Here is a 19,314-nt window from a genome sequence, read left to right as displayed (position 1 = left end):
TTAAACTATTTTTTTAGCAATTTTTGTATCCTTATAATCGTATATACTATTAAAATCACAAAAATTTAATCGTCAGCTTTAAAAAGGCTTAAAGTAATTAAAAAAAATACTTTGATTAAAATTTTGTCGATCAGTTTTTAGAAACCACACTATTTTAAAACCAGTATTTCACGGGATCATTGACGCTGTACCTACCATATATAATATTTGAATTAATATCCCTATTAAAAAAATTAAATCGTAATGAGTGAATGTAATAAATGATGAATAATTAATACATTTTTTAACAATATTTATTTAGATTTGTTATATTACAAATCAGAACATCAATCCAACAATTTGTTGTTACCATATATCTTGCGCAATTTCAAAGTCAACATTTATTAAATTTTGAAACCATAACAATTCAAGCGATGTTATGAAAATATTTGATTGCTTCAATATCATTTGAAATACTTATAATCTTTGCCTGCGCTATAATCATCAGGACTCATCACACAATATCATACAAAATAAATCATTCGCATATATCTGTATTATGCGATATGGACAGTACGCACCCAAGCGATCACAGTTTAAAAAGTTGAAGTTTGGTCGTCGCCAATGCTTTATTATATGTTATTAGGAATCACTCGTAACCCTGTTTTAATACTTTCCTCGCGTAAAATATCTCAAGTGAAAACGCTTATCTATAAAGCATTTATATCAGAACTTTACAGATTATTGTATTCTTAAAGCTTTTATCTCAAAGTAAACTACTAAAAATATATGTAGTCGCAGTCTTTTTAAAATAATCAAATTGTTAATTAGCATAATTTCCAAGAACAACGAACGACTAGAAAAACATAATATTCCTTAATAAAATTTAGAAAATAGTCTTAACTTGAAAAAAATTCAACGTCCGTCATCATTTCAAGAATAAACATTATTTGTGCGAACTTTTATCATGACATACTATGTGTACGAGTCTTAAATTTTTAGATGTGAAGAGATTGTTATATATTTCGACTACTTCATTTTCATCCAATATATCTTTTCTTGCTGCTTCCAATAGTTGTGGTATTAATGTTCTGGATCGTTCAATTCTGTCAAATTAAATACATATATACAATTGATTTTAGCATGTATGGAAACCAAAAATGTATTTGTTCTTACTTGTGATCGAGGTTCCAGGTAGAAAATAAAACAAGCTCTTCCTTTGATCGATAAGGATTAATTTTATGACAATCAGAATATAAACATTCATTACGATTCCAAGTTCCGGAGCATCGAAATTCACCTTTCTTATCACACAGAGCAGTCATGCTTTTGACGTTCCTAATGGTAATTTTGTAAATACTTTTCTGCTCTTTGAGTTGTTGAATTTCTTCTTTTGTTCGGTCAAATTTTTTGGCATCTACCTCGTCAACATTCAAACCCATAATGAACTTTTCGTAGTCTGACCAACTTAGTCTGCAAGGACAGTGCTCGTAACGACATATCCCCGAGCCGTCAGTTTCATCATCAGGCAAGCTATTCCCTGACTCAGCGCCCTCTTTCATATCAGGTTTGGGCGAATAAGTCCGGTCAAAATAAAAACCAAAATAATGATCTTTCTTTAATTGTAACTTGAAAAAAATTATGACGCTTTCAAGTACGCTCCGAGCTTTTTTGTCATTATTATAGATTTCCGAAGCCTTGATCTGCTCAATAGTCTTGTAGAGATATCCTCTTATTCTATCTTGGCATCTTCGGTGCAAGTAAGCCTCCTGATAACAATTTCAGATAAAAATAAATAGTTTGGTCAATCCGAATTTTTAAAACATAAAAACGATGCGTGCGTACCTTTGTTTGAGATGTCGTTTCTAAGCCATCGAACCAAGCAGGATCGTCTTTTCGATTACTAAGCACTGTTTTGGAATCATCGTCATTTAAAGCTTTATGAAGTACTGCTAGTTTGACTTTTAACTTATCCGTGAGAAATTCTTCGGCTTTTTGACCGCTGGACAAATAAGACTCGTTCACCTTCTTCAGCATCTGATAAAGTATATCCGCTTCTGTTAAAATTGGGGATTTTAAAAGGATCACGAATAAAGCTTAAACAGTTGAAATCAAATTTTACCTGTCAAAAGTTTCTCGCCTGGTCTCCGAAGGATGAGCGTTGTCTGAGCTGGCAGAGTTTTAAAATATTCTTCGTCGACTTCGGAACCATCCAGCAAAAATACTTCGATTTCTTCCAAATCCTCCGTCACCTGTATTCAACAAGTATATTTTTTTAGTATTTGCAATGAGCAAAGTTCATTGACGAAAGCTAGCTAATTGCGTACGGACTCTATTCACTGGCAATTTGTTAAGTTTTTTTTGTTCATATGCATGAATATTCATTGCCTATTCAAATAATGGATACCCTTTCGATCACTACTTTACAAGTGAACACAAAAATAGTTTCGGATTGTTTGCCGTTCTTTGGTTGCTGTTTACGTCTTACGCAAACAAAATAATGCATCTCATTTAATGCCCATGGCTATTTATAAATACGTGTATCGATAATGACGTAGAAAAAGTTTCCCTCCCTTTACAGATCAAAAAATGTTATTCGGCTCGAAATACTCCGAAAGCACATAGCTGCAAGCGGGTGTTGCTCACAATGTTATCAGAGTGACTCAAAGGATTTTCGGAGTGAACAGAGACATGCGCAGCACGACCATGACATTGAAAACCGTGGGCACAAGCAGCTATAGACATTATAGGGTAGGGAGATGTTGCTGCGCCTGACCATGACCTGAATCGAGACACTATCCTCTTTCTCTCTCCTCGCCGTTTCAGCACTCGCTCGATAAAGTGAATTTCAATAAGATTACTGGAAAACGCTGTTACGATTAGAATATTAAGAACCGCTTACGTTTAGTTTTGCGCAGGCCTTTTGCTTGAACTCTTGCAGACCACTGCAGGCCACCCCAATTTTACGGGTTCGATTGACGTCGGTGACCTTGTAACCTTTCAACTGGAAAATGTATATATGTACGTATAATTTGTTTTGTCAAATCGTTCGCTGTAATAAAAGTTTCATACCGGCAATTCAGTCGACGAAGTCGAATCGACAAGTTTGTGGTAGCATTCGGATAATAGAGATGACATTTTAGAATCCGGCTTGTCCATGTTCATCAGAGAGACGCAGCTGATTTATTACTCATCGCGATGAACAACATCAATAAAACCAATCAACGACCGGCCATACCGGGTTCACGCAATGCACACACACACACACACACACGGACTTATTTTTAATTCACCATCTATTTAAATGTTTGCTTCGAAAGGATATTGGAATCTGGATTAAAAAAGGGAATATCGGAAGGGCGGTTATGAGCTAGCTAAAGGAATAAACAAACTTCTCTACGGAAGGAAGAGACAAAAGCTGACAAAAGGTCTGGCTTCCACGCAGTAAACTCGAACGCTACTACTCTCACGCCACCACTTTCTCGTTTCGCTTCGTAATGCGCCTGCATGCTTGCGTCCGATATCCCCACTACTCGACCTTTCCCTTTCCTTTCTTCTCTTTGCCTCGCCGAGTCGAACGTCTGTTCTTGCACGCCTCTCTTTTCTTTCCAGAGTCTCTAAAACCGCTTTCATTTTATCGATATTTCTTTCCTTTCTTTTTTTTTTAAATGAGCGATGTTTGAGTAAACGCGGCCTTCTAATTATTTCATAAGATTTTATAAGATTTCTCTTTTTTCTTAGACGCAATTGCATCAACTTTCATAGATTTTTTCGAGTGCCGTCACATAGACACGAGGGACTTTTGCTTTCGTCGATTTTATTTGGAAGAATCACGAGTGATAAAATTCGCGAATCGCCGCGTGCGCAAATTGCATCGGGTATCGATCAGTCGCGGCGGAATCCGCGACTCAGTGCCAAAAAATCAAATCTCGAATTTAAGGTTCGCGCTCCGATTCGAACGACGAGGAAAGGCATTTGACCGCGAAAAGTTTTACGTCACGCATAAATTTTGCGTTCGGAGACGCGTGAATGACCGTGAAAGTGAGTTTTCAAAATTCCTTCTCGTTCTCGGGAACGCAAACACGCGCGCGCACCAGCGGCGAGATCGAGATTTAAAAAATGACGCGTCTCAGGAAAGGGGGATTTCTTTTTTTTTTCCGCGGACCTTAATCGTCATCTCTTCAAAATAACCACTTTTGTACCGGGCAGACCACGGAATGATCGGGTTGGGTGTAAAGTTCTTATGGCTTTCTGCCACGAGACAAAAAAGACATACATAAAGATAAATAAATAAAAGCCCGCAAAAATCTCTCGAAATTAATAGCGACTATATCGTATCGGCAATAGTGTTCGGCATTGCGCAGCGTAAACTCGTTTTGCCACAATGCATATTGCATTATTTTTTCATAAATATATCTATACATATAGATGTATATAGTCGAATCGCAAAGTTTCTATATCCAGCTTCGCAACCGATGAGAGCTTAATCACCTGCGCGCGAGTCAGCGAACACAGTGAACGAGCGCGTACGTGCGTGTTATTAAAACTGCACTCACGGATATACGTTCGCGCAAATTCGTTTATTCAAACTGGTTCTGTTGCTTTTGCGCGTCATTTTTACGCGTTATTTTTTTTTTTTTTTAATTATTATTATTATTATTATTAATTTTTTCATCGTCAATTAACCGGCGAGCGTCAAGGTTGCCACTCTTGATGTACCGCTTACAAATCAACGACTAAACGTTGCACACACGCACGCTGACGTAATGACGCGAGCGTGAAACAGAGCAATAGCGCGGTGCGAACAAAAAATTACTAATCTGCCACGACTCTGTCGCGCAAGGATTTCCTTTTTCTTGCGCGTCGGACGCGAATAAATTTTAATCGTCGGCCATCCCCGGGCCAACAGCGCGGTCGTGCGCAGCACGTGCTCGAGCGTCAAATTCGAGCCTCGCAAACCAGCAGATATAACTGTTTGGAAGAAAAAAACGAAAAAGAAAAGAAAAAAACCAGAAACTTTAGCTATAAGCGAACGTGCTTACATCCCGAATCCATTAATAGAATCGTGCCGAGTCACCGCTCAATTAGACATCTCCTTTTGAAAATCATCGGCTTGAGCACGGATACATCGTTAAATAATCTATAAAGTTCGTACAACGAACGTTATTCGCTGACCCTTTCGCGACTTTGTCAAACATCTACGAAAGAACGCCTCTACCAAAGATACAACTGCTTCTGTACGCGTATTGTATATAACGTTTTGCAAATTGCTTTCGTGAATAACGAAAACTAACGGGTACAAAAATCTTCGAAATTGAACGTTGAGCGATCGTAAAAGCGATTGCCGTGCTCGTTTGAATGACTACAGAGCCTCCTAAAAAATAGAAGAGAAAAGCCGTAAAATGTAGACTCGTTGTATAAAAATAAGAAAAAAATTTATCTTGAGTAATACTTGCGAGAAATGGCCATGAACTGCATGAATTGATATATCGGATTATTATAATCAGTCTGAATCTACATGAATATTAACCAGTTGACAGGCTGAATGAAATTATAATCGAGTGATTTTCAAATTGAAAATTCAGAAGAAAGTCTAACACGAAAATAATCGCGAGTCGATTATGCTTGAGATCCCATATACTGGCACTATCTCGTGCCTCTCCTTTTTCGCGGACCAACGCGGACTCAACTCGTTTGCCCAAGTACGCAAGCTACAAATTCCGATTCAAGGACAGGCATTCCACTGGTATCCGCTTCTTTTCCTTTATTCTACAACTTCACTTCTCATTTTGTTTTTTCCTCCATTCATTCTTTAAAATTCAACCGAAGAACGGCGCCGAGGAAAATTGGCCCGCGAACGGGGAGGGGAAAAAAAAACCGATAATTGCATCGTCAGCGGAGTTTTCGATATCTGATGGAATAATAATAATGCGCCTGCTCGTAAGTACCGGCTGCGCCGTGCTTTACAGCTTGTATAATTAGTTTAATTAGAATAGCACGCCGCGGCCGCGAAGCCGAAGCGCGACGAAAGAAATGCCGCGAACGCCAGCGGCACGTGGAAGCGCTGTTGATTCCCGTCCGAGCGCGGGAACGGGGAGATGCGCTCGATCCGAGAGCCCGACGACGGGCGGCGGAGAACAATGGAGCGAGGGAAAATGATAAGCAGAAACGAGAGAAAAGGCAGCCAAGGATCGGCGAGATCCTTAAATTGAGACAAAGAGAACGGCCGGGCGCCAAGGCCGCACTTCAATTTGGCCGGCGATTAAGGAAAAGGAAATGTCCTCGCGGAAATTAGCCTCGCGGCCACTTTGAAATGTGAATTACGGCGGGCACCCTGCGAATCGCGGCCCTGGGTCGCGCCGCTCGAAATCGAAGGAAAAGCCGGCGAACCGCGAGCGCGGAACGGGTTTTGATCCTCGAGGTGGCTTCGCGATAAAAATGCAAAGGAGAGCCGAGCGTATCTCGCGCGCAGCTCCCGCAGACGCGTAGATGTATCAGGCTCATAACCATCCGAGCGAAACCGGAAAGAGGCCTCGCGTATACGCAAACTTGTACGTTGGCTCGTGCGCGCGGGAGATTGTGTGAGTTCAGTCGGCGCGACGCGAGGACAGAAACGAGGCTCTCGCCCGTTGGCCAGTTCTGTCCAAGTAGCGAGTGGACACTCCAGTCATTGGTCCAGCATTCTACCGATCAGACCTGTTTGCATTTGACGGCAAGCTTTCGATATCAAAGTATTCTCCGATACTTGCGCGTTCACCCAGTGGCGTTCGTGCTTACGGTAGTTTATATCTCTTCTCATTTTCATTGTGTGGTGGGAGGGTGGTTAGTACGGCAAAACTACTGGAGGTAGGTGTAATTATAACGAATCGACGAAACCCTTTTTCAAGTTTTTCCGCAAACATCGAAAACAGATAATTTTTTATTTTTCATCGGGTGCCTCGGCGGCAACACCGACTTTGCCGTTCTAAGTTCGATCTAAAGCCGAGATTCTTGAACATTCGCTGCCGTCGTCGTAAAGCTCAGTGGACGTTAAGTGGCGTTATTCCGCAACGAAAACGATATCCACATTGCAATCGATCAACAATCTAATTATTCAATTACAAATGTGCAAAGGAGCTTCTCTGGCTGGCAATAGACCGTTCAATAACAATAGTACATCGATTTCTCGAAATGAAAACCGAAAGGAAAAATTGTTTGTATCGAAGAACAACCGAATTATTCCGAATGCCCGTTGGCTTGAACGGTACAGCCCGGGCATAGGTTACAAAATTCAGCATCGGCCAGCGATTACCATTAGAAAGTGCCGGGAAAAGGACCTTTCCATTGGACGTCTTCGTGCACGACAAATCAAAGTCTCGATGATAATTTACTCCGTTTCGATCTTTCGAACAAAAGTACTGGGAGCATTACCTTTTCGGGTGAACGCTAGCGTGACGTTACCGTGCGCGTACGTCGGCTTGTTTAAACAAAGATAATTTCTAGGAACACACGCACTTGAAATGTAATTACGTGAAATAATTGCAAAATACTAGTTGACTCTGACGCGATAAAGCCATACTTTCGTTATACAAGTTTTACGCGCGTCGAATATTATTCTGCGCGCGGAGGCGGTTACTATTTTGTCTAGTGGCAAAAATATTTCGCTTCGCGTTATCGGCCTTTTCCAAATTCGAGCTGTGCGTCGATTTTTTTCCGCTCGACTCTCCGTTACGCAGGTAACACGATAACAATAATACAACAATAATAATAAGACAGATTTTTGAAATACCACGAGGTATGCGTAAATATGATGACTGGAATTGTGCTGTTTCCGTCGATTGAACGTAACACGTCGATAACGAAAATAACTTCGGTACGTCATCGCGGTGCATCGAAGAGGAATAGTTTCAAGTAAATCTTAAAATTAAATTGTACTCTTGCATTCGATATCGAGTTGGCAGAATTTTTTACCGGCAAAATGTGCAAATACAAATGAAGTTTCGTGGGAAATTAAAATAAAAGAAACGTGGTTTCGAAGGCATGATAATTAAGAAAGAAAGCTTTGTTGCAAAATTTACACATCCGCTATTGTGAATTCAGGGAGAATGCACGCATACCTCGGTTCAAAATTTATATCATTTGCATATGTGCGATTGGACTGCGTTCGTGATTGCAACTTTTGAAAAAGTAGCGACGCGCTTTCTTAAAATCAGTCTGGACGGGATAATGAAATAATAATATACGGTTGATTCGGTCGAATCCATCAGGTGCGTGAAAACGAAGTAGCTCAAGTGAGAGCATTGAATACTTATTCACGGGCCTTTTTTCACGGACGTCCAAGAAATTCAGCGATGCGTCAATAACCTCATGTGGCTGCATGTGCAATTATCTGAGCGCAACCTTGGGAAAAAGGTCTATACGTGAGAACGCATGAGTTTAAATTAACCTTTCGCTGCTTTTATGTTTTCTTGTGATTTCAAACTTCTGAGGAACGCAATTATAATCGACTCGTCGGTCTTGGACGTTAATCCAGCATCCAACTGGTACTTTTTGAGCTGGGATTCAAATATCAACGTTTCAAATGTTTATTTGTTTATCTGCCACGAATCTATATCAATAGCCTACAAATTGATTATCCTTAAATTTCAATTTAAATTTCTTGGGAGGAAAAGTAACCCGAAGAAAACAAATTGCAACTTTCGATAAATGATATAACTATTTGTTCAGATATGTGGTCATGTAGAAATGTCTATCATTATCTCGCCTCCCAGCTCCCATATTGCAAGACCACGCAACGGGTAGTTTGACTTCCGGTCGATACTCGATAACTCCTTCATACGTATACGCAATGAATGGCTCGACCTTCGTACGCAAATTATTTCTTCGAGTCAAGAAATGATTCGGATATCGACCAAAGTTTCCTACTTTACCCTTATTGTTAGATTATATTATCGCTGGGAATTTCTCGAAACCTTATATTGAAGTAAAACATGTGAAAATATTTCTCATCGACGTATATCACTCAGAACAAAAGTGAACAAGTTCAGTGAATCAGTCCAGTTTATTCCCTTTACTGATTTTCTTTGTATAAGAATTGTCACCGGTATTTTCTCAATGCTTTACCTACGAGGTTTTGTCGTACGTTATTTTCAATGTGTCAATGAAACTAACAGTCCACACCAATTTTAACAAAGAGTATATCCCAACAAAAATAAACAAAGCAACAAATTTAAGACTGTAGTTATAAAAAATGCATATTTACGTTAGAATAACAATTTTTTTTTATTGGGACGAAAAAAAGAACTTATATTTGAATGTTTTTAATATTTTTAACGTAAACAGTAAAAAAAACTAATTTTTATACAAAATAAGCATCATCTCAATTTTCCTTAAAAGAATGTATAAAAAAACGTTTCAATGAGTCAGATTATTTCATACAAACAAAATTCTCAAACGTTATATAAACTTTTTTTGTTACACGTTTGCGCATAGATTTGCGCGCATCGAAAATCAAGGATTTATTTTTTGATAAAAGAATTCTTAGTTTGGTTTCTATAATTATTATCCACCTTTGACCATTGCTGTTTCAGAGACTGTAACAGAAAAATGTCGGTTATTGTGGATTACTACAAGGATCTTATGTACAACAGAAATGGTATATACATAGTGAAGTGTGAATTAGCATTAAATCAACGACCTCTCCATAAAATAAAATTGATTATGACTTTGTTTCACAGATCCACGGACGCAAAACTGGTTTTTGATATCAAGTCCTGGGCCATTATTGTTGCTGATTTTCTCATACATATACTTTAGTGTGTCGCTCGGTCCAAGATTGATGAGAAATAGAAAACCGTTCGACCTGAGAAAGACTCTAATTATTTACAACTTTATCCAAGTCTTGCTCAGTATATATATTGTTCATGAAGCACTGATGAGTGGTTGGTTACACGACTACAGTTACACTTGCCAACCAGTCGATTATTCCAATAATCCACAAGCTTTGAGAGTGAGTATATTCTCGCAATACTATTCAAGAAATTTCACTGACCGATGATTTCGTTTAATGTGTTGAGACTTAGCATAATTTTTCCCTGCAGTTGTTACAAATACTCAAGACAAATGTTATGCAAATAACGTTAATAATTGTAATTTAAATCATTTAGAAACTGGTTGGAAATCTCGGCCTTTTTTATTTTTACACTGTTCAGTTGATCGATTGCCATGTTGTGAAAATAAAAAAATAATTCTATTTACATTTGATGCTATTCTCAAGTAGAGATATAATTGACTGCAATGACTGAAAAGGTTACTTTTTGCTGATTGCAGATGGCGAAAGGTGTCTATTTTTATTTCGCTTGTAAGCTGATTGAACTATTGGACACGCTATTCTTTGTGATGCGCAAGAAACAGCGCCAGATCTCATTTTTGCACGTCTATCATCACGCAATGATGCCGATTTGTGCTTGGATCGGCGTACGTTTCGTTCCGGGTGGTCATGCTACTCTTTTAGGGCTAATTAATTCCTTCATCCACGTGCTGATGTACACGTATTACATGCTATCAGCTTTCGGGCCAAATATGCAAAAATTCTTGTGGTGGAAGAGGCATCTCACGTCACTGCAGCTAGTCCAATTCACCATCATATTTTTCCACAATCTCCAGGTTTGCCGATTAAAATAAAATGGAAAATATAGAAAATATAGAAAATTTCGTCAATTAACGTTTTCTTCAACTTACTGTTTTAGGTTTTAGTCACTAATTGCAACTATCCGAAACCACTATCATTCCTGCTATGCATAAACGCTGCTTTATTCATATACCTATTTGGTTCCTTTTATGTTAAAACGTATAACGTGCAGAAGCGTCAGGATAAAGATAAAGGTTTAGCATACAATAATCACATTACGAACGGTCATGTTAAAACGAATGGTCATTCCACTAATTTGGTTGCCAACGGACATGCAAAAACGAATGATAAATCTGATTAATTTTGAGAATCTATAAAATGAAGAATTTCACGGTAACGATAAGGCCGAAAATGAATTTGTGTCATGATTTAGATAATTGATCTCGAGTAAAATATAGAAAAACAGAAACTTAAAGACCGGAAAATCGTAAAACTTGTAAAATATCTTAAAATAACTTATACTTAAATTTGAGAACAAACTGTGTAGTAAACATTCAAATCTATTTACCAAAACTGTTCTATTTCCTTTTTTATATTAAGAACAGTGAAACTCTAATACTGATCATATATTGATTCGATTATTAATTTACTCTTATGAATTAACTTTTACAAGTAACGTATTACCGGATGCATTTCACCTATTATAATAGTCACATTGTACAAATATTCTATTATTGTAATGTATAGTCAATATTCTACGGAAATTTCGCAAATCAACATGTATAAAAGATATAGATTTGTTGTAGATGTTGTGCCGTTATCCGAATGCTTTTTTCCGATTTTGAAAGCCAATGAAATCCATCTTTGTTATCAATCAAATTAGAATATTTGTCATCATTGCCATGACATAGTGTAACAGAAATAAATCTCCTATACTATACATAATAGATTATAGTCGAAAAAGGTCAATAAAAAATTGCGTGTAATAAATTATTAAGGCAAGTTAAGCTGTTTACCACGCGTATTGCAATAAGAACAATTATATCTGAATTGAGCTTGATATGAATCTAGTATAGCATACTGCTCTGATATACTATTGCAACAAATTATACGATTTAGAATGAAAGTGAATGTCTGGTTGCAAATCAATTTTCTTCAATGATACTAGATTTAGATACTATTTCAAATTCGCAAATTCATTCCTACCGAGAGCCAGTCTCTTATCGTCACGTTTGTTGAAAATAAGACGATGTACATACATGTTTTTAGATTTTGATTTAATTAAGCTTTTTCCAGGTTTATGTAGAAAAATTCTTGACTCGCGGTGCTTTGTTATAAAATTGTTGTTTGATACGGTTTTCCTTGTAACAATTTGTATTTCATAGCGACGTGGATTGAATATAGCGATAGAAAACGCGGCAAACTATTTATAAAAATAATTAACCTAGCTTGATTTTAATTCAACCAACCCGAGAATATTTCGTTTATTTTACAATAATTACATTCGGATAATTATACCGAGACGGACATAATTTTAGAAAATATACAAAAAGTCTAGAGGTTTTTATTTATTTTTTTTTCAGCGAGGATTGATTTTGTTTGAATAAATAAAAATTATAGACAACTTAGTTTATTATAGCTGTGTTCATAATTTAAAAATATTGGAAGTATTTTATAATAGTGAAAATAAAAAGATAATCAAATTATCTATATACCATAAGATCTAAGATCAGGCTATTCTAAAAAAAGTTATATTAAATTGAGTAACAATATTTGTAGCAATCAATTAAATTATTAAATTAAGAATGATTTATGTATTGTTATAAAACTATGAAATTAAATATGAACTTAATGTAATATTACGAAATCTTTACAAAATAGATGTACGTTATATCGGAGTTATTATAGAAAAATTATAAATTACTGCATCGATTTGGATGTAAAACTGCGATTCAATCCATTATTATCCGTACTATTTGTGTATCTTTTTAAAGAGGACCTGAAGGCTAAATATTATATTCTCAATTCTGAATAAATTTTCAAGATAATATTTGTAGCACGACTTTTTTACAGAATAAATAAAAACATATACAAATTGTACAGAGAAAGGATTAGTGTAGAAATCCGTACAAATTGTGTAAGTTTCGGTAACTATAGTTTATTTCTAAACTGCAGAAAATTTCTGTTGTACAAGGTAGCCGAGTATGGAAGGCTAAAAAAGTAGTTCTTATTTAGAAAATAATCGACAAAGATGTAAACCTCAAAGCGACTTTCGAGGTTTATTTATTATTTATAAAGGTTTTTCCGGGAGTTTCGGTTTATGCAGGGGATTTTTCATGCAGACAAGATGGATCTTATAGTTTTCTCGATACCAGAAACAAAATATTCATGTGTTTTTTTTCAAGATCGAACTTTGTATATTCAATTATATTTTATGTGTTAGAAAATATAACACAATAACAATTATTTTAAAAAAATTGATACAGAGTTGATTTTCTCTTATTTCCAAGATTTCCAAGTAAACCACTCTTCACCACACTTAAATTATGGACTATTTTTTTACTGTTTATCTTAATGTCAGTAACCTATTCCATTGAATAACCATGATCGTGGAAGAGGAACCAAAAAGTTCTCTGAACTTTACATCTATATATAAAGCTAAACTTATTATCATATCATGAATGAGTCTGAAATTGCCGGTCTAATGAAACAAGATTAGCATTGCAATTTCTCAAGTATCTTAAATACTCGTACGAATATTATAATTTAGAATTTAATGAATTGACTTCCTGATACTTTTGAACTAGATACCCATCTTCTATCATTAAAAAACCTGCTTTAGCAATTTTTCGGAAACGCAAGAAATATTTACATTTTTAAGCGAATTATACTTTTCCATAGTCAGAACAGGAAGGTATTCCCTAGGTTGATTCCCGTACTATGTTTTTACATCAACATTTAATATTGTGATATGACTCGTACAACTTGATCGTATTATAAAATGATCGACTTGTTCATCGTTAAAGAATGATATTTGTTGCCTATAAGATCTGAAAGCACAATAGCTACAAGTCGTATCTACTGGCTGATGTGCGAAATGACGCTACTACTTTTTAGAGTAAAAAATGTGTGTTTTCAGCCTATTCGGATTTGCGTGATTTTCCATGTGAATGCACTACTCTTTTCTGGCGGTCAATGACGATTCATTGTATGCAAAGTGTGAGAGCATCATCAATGTTGAGGACTGTGCCAGTAATATGAAAACTATGTGATCAAAGATCAAACATTAGATTGTTAATGACCAGTACTTTAGTTTTCGAATTTGGAAGAATAATTTTCTAGTAGTTAAAATAAAACGAATCACAGTATCGTATGATGAGCATGGTACCTGCCCAATAAAATCGGTTTAGTAGCCGTCAAGTTATCAAATCATCCAATAAGTTGTATTAACATCTTTTGATAACACGTCATTCTAGAATTGATTAAACCTTAACCTTTGCGTAAGCTCGTGGTAGACCCGATGATATATAGCAGCAGCGGTATTTTAAACGTGTATTTAAATACAAAACGTCTTTCGAAAAAAGTTATTCAAATACTTCCGGCTAAAAGTTTTCGCGTCGAAAAATATATTTGAAGAATGTGATGCGACGAGTAACGACGTAATTTTGAAATCAGCTAATAAAGATCGAATATAACGATGTTTTTCATATAAACTTGAGTTTCAGCCCGTTATTTACAATTTTCAATTTTATGGACTCATAGATACCTACCGTTTCCACTTTGATGGATTATAAATTAAAGTTTATGACAAAACTGCATCGAGTACCAATTTGCTGTAAGAGCGAAACGTCTGTGACAACCGTTTATTGAATGCAGCTTACGTAATTTAAATACGCCTGTCCACGTAGCTGCGTAACTGGCAAAATAGAGGTAAGGAAAGAGGAAAGACAAGAAATCCAATTTATGTGAAAACGCACAGATTATTCGTACTTGGTAAGCATTGGATCCACGTCGTTTCTTACTAAATTTATCGGATCGTTCAACTTGGTTTAAAACAAATATTTTTATATACAACTCCTGAAGACTTGACAGTTGTAAAGGATTGAAGAAATAGACGCGAGAAGCGACGCGTACTTGTCTACAAATCTACTATTGCAACTGAATAGAATTCGACTGAAAAAAGAAGAGGGAAAATCGAAGAGTGAATAAGGCATACTAAAGACATTGGAATACAATAGCCATGAGCGTTTGATGGAGGGACAAACTATCAAAATCAGTTGTCTCTGGTTCTCCACGGTGGTTGGGTGGGTCGGAGAGCTTCTTCTTTTCCGCACTATTAATGGAATATCCAATTCAAAAAATATTTTCTTCGCGTACAGAAATGCGGATCAGCGTGGCTTAATGCTGCATTTGGCTGAACCAAAGAAAAGGCTCGAATAAAAAAAAAAAATCAATTAATCTGTGTGATACAATATAGTGTGGAAAGTTCGTCTTTTGCCTTGTTATTGCAAATTGTAGGAATCTAATTGTAATCTAGTGAAAATGGCAACCATTATTAGATCACTGATCGAAAACTACCGTTACTACATTCACGAAACGTCAGGTATTATGCAATCAATTGAAATTTCATTCTAGTAAATATTCCAATTCTGCCAAAATAATATGAATTTTTATTAATTTCACGACAGTTTCCATTATTCACTTTGAAATTTAACATTTATCAAGATCAATACGCTTAAACAACGTCACTAGATTTCGACCAGAATCTTTGCACATCATCAAAAATATTCACAAATGGAACCGCGAAAAATTATAACACGTGACGCAAAAACCGGACAGTTTCTTACGCTTATATGCGCATATCTAGGCTAATTTTGAATATGACGGCAAAGCGCTCACACATATTGTGAAACTGCAATGACCAACTGCAAATGTATATGAAAAAGTATGCAAGATCTAAAAGGGATTTATATAAAAGTGAATTAAAACTAAATTATATAAACCATGCTTTATACAAAATGTATACGTTATTCAATCAATTATTAGTACAAGATTATTGCAACTATTTTAATAAATGCCATTGTCCATTTCACTAATAATGAATCTTGTATATTTTTTGAATTGACTACATAATAATTGAATTTTCAAAATTATTTGCATGTATCACAATGTCTCTCCTCGTGGTTATTCAGATGTCATTCCGTACAACTATAAACTTGTTAGTCACTGTTCACTTTGTGCTGACTAAGCAATAGTGAATTATTAAGTAACATTCCGAACAGTGCATGTCGACTAACAAAGTGAAATAATAAATGTAGTTTGTATACTGGCAATGATTAGCAAATTTACTAAATATTTTTTTCATTAATCATGTTTAGACAAATTATCAACATTTTTAATACAATTATTAAATGATACTTGTGCTAATTTTAGATCCAAGGGTCAAAGATTGGTTTCTAATGTCATCGCCATGGCCTGGCATAGCATTATTAGGATTTTATTTATATTTTATTTACCGGCTAGGTCCAAGTTTGATGGCCAACCGGCGTCCATTTCATTTGGATAGAATAATGCAAATATATGACGTCATACAGATAATATTAAGTACCTACCTTTTTTATAAAGTAAGAAAACTTTAGTTGTTAAAAGTTAAAGAAAGTTAAACTCATATTATATTTTATATTTTAATTTGATTCAAAGATGCAACAAGCTATAAATAATAATAATTGAAATCTCTAAAGAAGCTTGAAATAATGTTTTAACCAACTTATTTATTTAAAAATTTGAAACTTTTTTAAATACAATTTTTGTTTAAACATAGTATCTCATAAATCGACACTACTAATAATTAATTGTAAAATATTTGTTCTATTGAAGGCTTTAGTATTGGGGTGGCTAAGCGATTACAGTTTCGCTTGTCAACCCGTCGATTATTCATATTCTCCCCGAGCTATAGAGGTAAGATGTTATTCCTATTAATACTAGTTGTAGTTATTTATTACCACTTTTTTCGTAGTGCCTTTTTTATTTTCGAGTGCAGCGGCGCGTCAATTTTTTCCCTTTCTATTAAAAGTATTTTTTAATAATAATCCTGATTTACGATTTTCAGATTGCTCAAACTGTACATTTATACTTCGTTGTAAAAATTATTGATTTGCTGGATACTGTCTTTTTTGTTCTTCGGAAAAAAGACCAACAAGTATCTTTTTTGCATGTATATCATCATACTGGCATGGTATTGGCGAGCTGGGGTGGTGTAAAATATCTTGCAGGAGGCCATAGTACATTTTTAGGTAAGGAATAATTTTTTTTGTCTTAATTTACCAATTAAAGTGATTATATAGATCACTATAATTTTGGAATTTAATTTTTTCAAGAGCATTTAAGCTGATGAGCAATCAAAACTTGTGTGCATAAAAAATAAGTATTGTAATAAATATAGCGAATTTTTAATTTTTGAAAAATGATGAAAATTGATAAAACGTTTGAAAGCATAGAAATAATAATTAAAAAAGGGTTCTAACCATTTACATCCAAACTGAAATAAAAAAATAATTATAAAATAAACATCACACTTCATCGGTAGATATTCAATGAAACACATTTTTTCCATAGGTTTGATAAACTCATTTGTGCATATGATAATGTATACGCATTATCTAGTGATGTCGTTGAAGATAGCTAAACCATGGTGGAAAAAGTACATTACCCAGATGCAACTAATCCAGTTCTTTTTGATACTTTACCACTTTTCGCAACTGCTTTGGAGAGAATATTGTGGATTTCCTCGCTGGACAGCAGCTATATTTATACCTCAAAATCTTTTCATGATCGTTCTATTTGGAGAATTTTATTACAAAGCTTACATTAAAAAACCAAAAACAAAGACTGAAGTTACGAAAAATGGACATGTCAAAACAGAATCGTTGCATGAAAAACAAAAGACTACATAGATGTTTTATAGAATAGAAAACTATACACTACAAGAAAATAAACTATTATTACAATCCAATTGGCATGTAGCTTTCAGCTTATTCTAATTTTAAAAGATTTGTATGCATTTATACCTTAAAGTAATAAGTAGAAACATTTTTATATCCATAACCATGTCTTTGAGAGTCTAAAAATTGAAGAAAATACATATAAACAAAACTACTCTCACTTACTTAGGAAATCTTTTTGATTTTAATATCCTTATTTTAATTTTATATTAGTTGTTACCATTATTTAATTTTATATTAGTTAAAACAATCCTTATTTTAATATTCTTATTATATATATATAAGCATACGTTATAATACAGGGAGACCGATGAGTTTACTAATCCACCAAGTGACCAGCAAATGTTTATTCAATCGGCTAATTGTTATTGTAATTGTTATTGTTAATATTATTATTATTATTTTTATTATTATTATCATTATTATTATTATTGTTGTTATGTTTAAGAACTGCGTTTATTTCGAAAGCTTCAGGGATATATATTAGGTAGATATCTATACATATTACTTTCGGTTTCCTATAGTTATAAGAATCATGTAACTAGTTTCCTCTATCACTTTTGGAAAGCTAGATAATTTTTACGCAAATATCATTAATGAAATATAAAAAACTTTTGTAATAAAGTAATACCTTTTAAAAATCAGCAATTATTTTACGGGTTAATAAACAATTCAAATTTTCCGTACATTTATAAATTTATAAAAAGAATGAACAAAATTTTTAAAATTGATTGTAATTTTATTTCTTACGCCACGTTACTTAGATTTCGGTATTTTCAGCAACATTTTTTTATACAAAGTTTATATCAAGTTGACAAATTACTTGCCTTCATGCTTCATTATATTATTACTTTACCCCATCACCAATGATTGAATTGAGAAGATCTGGTTTATCACACAACTTCTATGAAGAACTGTAGTATGTAAAAGTAGAACAAATATGTATGAGGTATTCCAAGTGCTTTTAAAATTGTTCTCATAACCTACTTTTTCTAAAATTGTATGACTCAATCTGTTTATCTATTATCCCGTTCACCTCTTTGAATAGTAACTGGTGCCGTTATATTGACCTATACAAAATATCAGAGTAATAACCATTCAACTACCGCTGTATAACGCAACACGTTTTTTATTTGACATTTTTCACGGTTAAAAAACTCGTTGTTGTATTATATGACAATTTGAAATTCTTGTATCAATCCTTATTTGAAGAATCACTTTCGCTCCAATAATTACCAATAATATTCACTCGATGTGACCATTATTATCTTGTTATTTTACATCACATTATTTGTACAAATAGTTCTATAGCTGTAATAGTGAAAAGCTGTTCTGAATATAAAAAAACAATAATCAATTCATCTGACACTTTGTCAGCATTACATCGATCACCAATAATGCGATATCCATTTTCATTATAATTGGGCAATATAGTTTTGTGTTTAAATTTTTCCTTTTTCTCAGTTGCATGTGGAATAATTTAACAATTAATTAAGTGAGTAATTCATTCATAAGAATACACGTGTAAAATATATTGTTTTACACAGTATCAACATTGTACGGGACGTAAAAAAAACACTCTAGTTAAAAATACATTCCCGTATCTCAAATATTTATTGTTTTTTTTTTCTAATGCATTTTTTCAAAGATTCGGTTAAAAGTACTGTACTTCCGATTTGAGGTAGAAAATGAATGGGAAACCGTCTTTTTGGAGTAGTGGGGCCA

General features: G+C 34.7%; 3 protein-coding genes across 9 annotated transcripts; 2 read left to right on the top strand and 1 right to left on the bottom strand.

Annotated features, from left to right (window-relative positions):
• Positions 1–284: 284 nt before the first annotated feature.
• Positions 285–3,514, bottom strand: LOC131673075 (DNA fragmentation factor subunit beta). 2 transcript variants are annotated; one of them, XM_058950766.1, is made up of 6 exons: positions 3,052–3,514; positions 2,882–2,983; positions 2,102–2,231; positions 1,825–2,036; positions 1,156–1,748; positions 285–1,085 (listed from the first exon to the last, which is right to left on the bottom strand). In XM_058950766.1, the coding sequence occupies exons 1-6, from the start codon at positions 3,142–3,144 to the stop codon at positions 926–928; spliced, it is 1,290 nt and encodes a 429-aa protein (XP_058806749.1). In that variant the 5' UTR covers positions 3,145–3,514; the 3' UTR covers positions 285–925. The 2 variants fall into 2 exon arrangements, with proteins under 2 accessions (XP_058806749.1, XP_058806750.1); XM_058950767.1 differs by lacking the exons at positions 2,882–2,983; positions 3,052–3,514 and adding an exon at positions 2,626–2,846.
• A 2,931-nt stretch (positions 3,515–6,445) lies between these two features.
• Positions 6,446–13,041, top strand: LOC131673061 (elongation of very long chain fatty acids protein AAEL008004-like). 3 transcript variants are annotated; one of them, XM_058950738.1, is made up of 5 exons: positions 6,446–6,757; positions 9,549–9,613; positions 9,696–9,967; positions 10,288–10,623; positions 10,707–13,041. In XM_058950738.1, exons 2-5 carry the CDS (start codon positions 9,565–9,567, stop codon positions 10,947–10,949), a joined length of 900 nt encoding a protein of 299 aa, XP_058806721.1. In that variant the 5' UTR covers positions 6,446–6,757; positions 9,549–9,564; the 3' UTR covers positions 10,950–13,041. The 3 variants fall into 3 exon arrangements, with proteins under 3 accessions (XP_058806721.1, XP_058806719.1, XP_058806720.1); XM_058950736.1 differs by having other exon boundaries at positions 6,447–6,825; XM_058950737.1 differs by lacking the exon at positions 6,446–6,757 and adding an exon at positions 7,595–7,694.
• Positions 13,042–14,528: 1,487 nt separating this feature from the next.
• On the top strand, positions 14,529–18,604 carry LOC131673073 (elongation of very long chain fatty acids protein 7-like). 4 transcript variants are annotated; one of them, XM_058950763.1, is made up of 7 exons: positions 14,529–14,581; positions 14,672–15,191; positions 15,277–15,533; positions 16,022–16,212; positions 16,466–16,546; positions 16,698–16,881; positions 17,204–18,603. In XM_058950763.1, exons 4-7 carry the CDS (start codon positions 16,048–16,050, stop codon positions 17,539–17,541), a joined length of 768 nt encoding a protein of 255 aa, XP_058806746.1. In that variant the 5' UTR covers positions 14,529–14,581; positions 14,672–15,191; positions 15,277–15,533; positions 16,022–16,047; the 3' UTR covers positions 17,542–18,603. The 4 variants fall into 4 exon arrangements, with proteins under 4 accessions (XP_058806746.1, XP_058806745.1, XP_058806747.1 ...); XM_058950762.1 differs by lacking the exon at positions 15,277–15,533 and having other exon boundaries at positions 14,672–14,892; positions 14,968–15,191; positions 17,204–18,601; XM_058950764.1 differs by lacking the exon at positions 15,277–15,533 and having other exon boundaries at positions 16,112–16,212; positions 17,204–18,604.
• The last annotated feature ends 710 nt before the right edge of the window (positions 18,605–19,314 follow it).

The sequence above is a fragment of the Phymastichus coffea genome, unplaced genomic scaffold (genome assembly GCF_024137745.1).
Source record: "Phymastichus coffea isolate CEN01 unplaced genomic scaffold, Cenicafe_Pcof_1.1 PCOF00166, whole genome shotgun sequence".
Taxonomy (NCBI): domain Eukaryota; kingdom Metazoa; phylum Arthropoda; class Insecta; order Hymenoptera; family Eulophidae; genus Phymastichus; species Phymastichus coffea.
Note: the sequence above shows the minus strand (reverse complement) of the source record. Positions and strands in the feature narration are given on the sequence as shown.

Bases quoted from the DNA above. Each gene is read 5' to 3' on its own strand.
- LOC131673075 (XM_058950766.1), bottom strand. From the start codon at position 3,144: ATGAACATGGACAAGCCGGATTCTAAAATGTCATCTCTATTATCCGAA. The intron at 2,984-3,051 runs GTATGAAACTTT...TACATTTTCCAG, and splicing joins CTTCGTCGACTGAATTGCCG to TTGAAAGGTTACAAGGTCAC. The intron at 2,037-2,101 runs GTAAAATTTGAT...CAATTTTAACAG, and splicing joins AGGCGAGAAACTTTTGACAG to AAGCGGATATACTTTATCAG.
- LOC131673061 (XM_058950738.1), top strand. From the start codon at position 9,565: ATGTCGGTTATTGTGGATTACTACAAGGATCTTATGTACAACAGAAAT. The intron at 9,968-10,287 runs GTGAGTATATTC...TGCTGATTGCAG, and splicing joins ATAATCCACAAGCTTTGAGA to ATGGCGAAAGGTGTCTATTT. The intron at 10,624-10,706 runs GTTTGCCGATTA...TTACTGTTTTAG, and splicing joins TATTTTTCCACAATCTCCAG to GTTTTAGTCACTAATTGCAA.
- LOC131673073 (XM_058950762.1), top strand. From the start codon at position 15,131: ATGGCAACCATTATTAGATCACTGATCGAAAACTACCGTTACTACATT. The intron at 15,192-16,021 runs GTATTATGCAAT...TGCTAATTTTAG, and splicing joins CTACATTCACGAAACGTCAG to ATCCAAGGGTCAAAGATTGG. The intron at 16,882-17,203 runs GTAAGGAATAAT...TTTTTTCCATAG, and splicing joins AGGCCATAGTACATTTTTAG to GTTTGATAAACTCATTTGTG.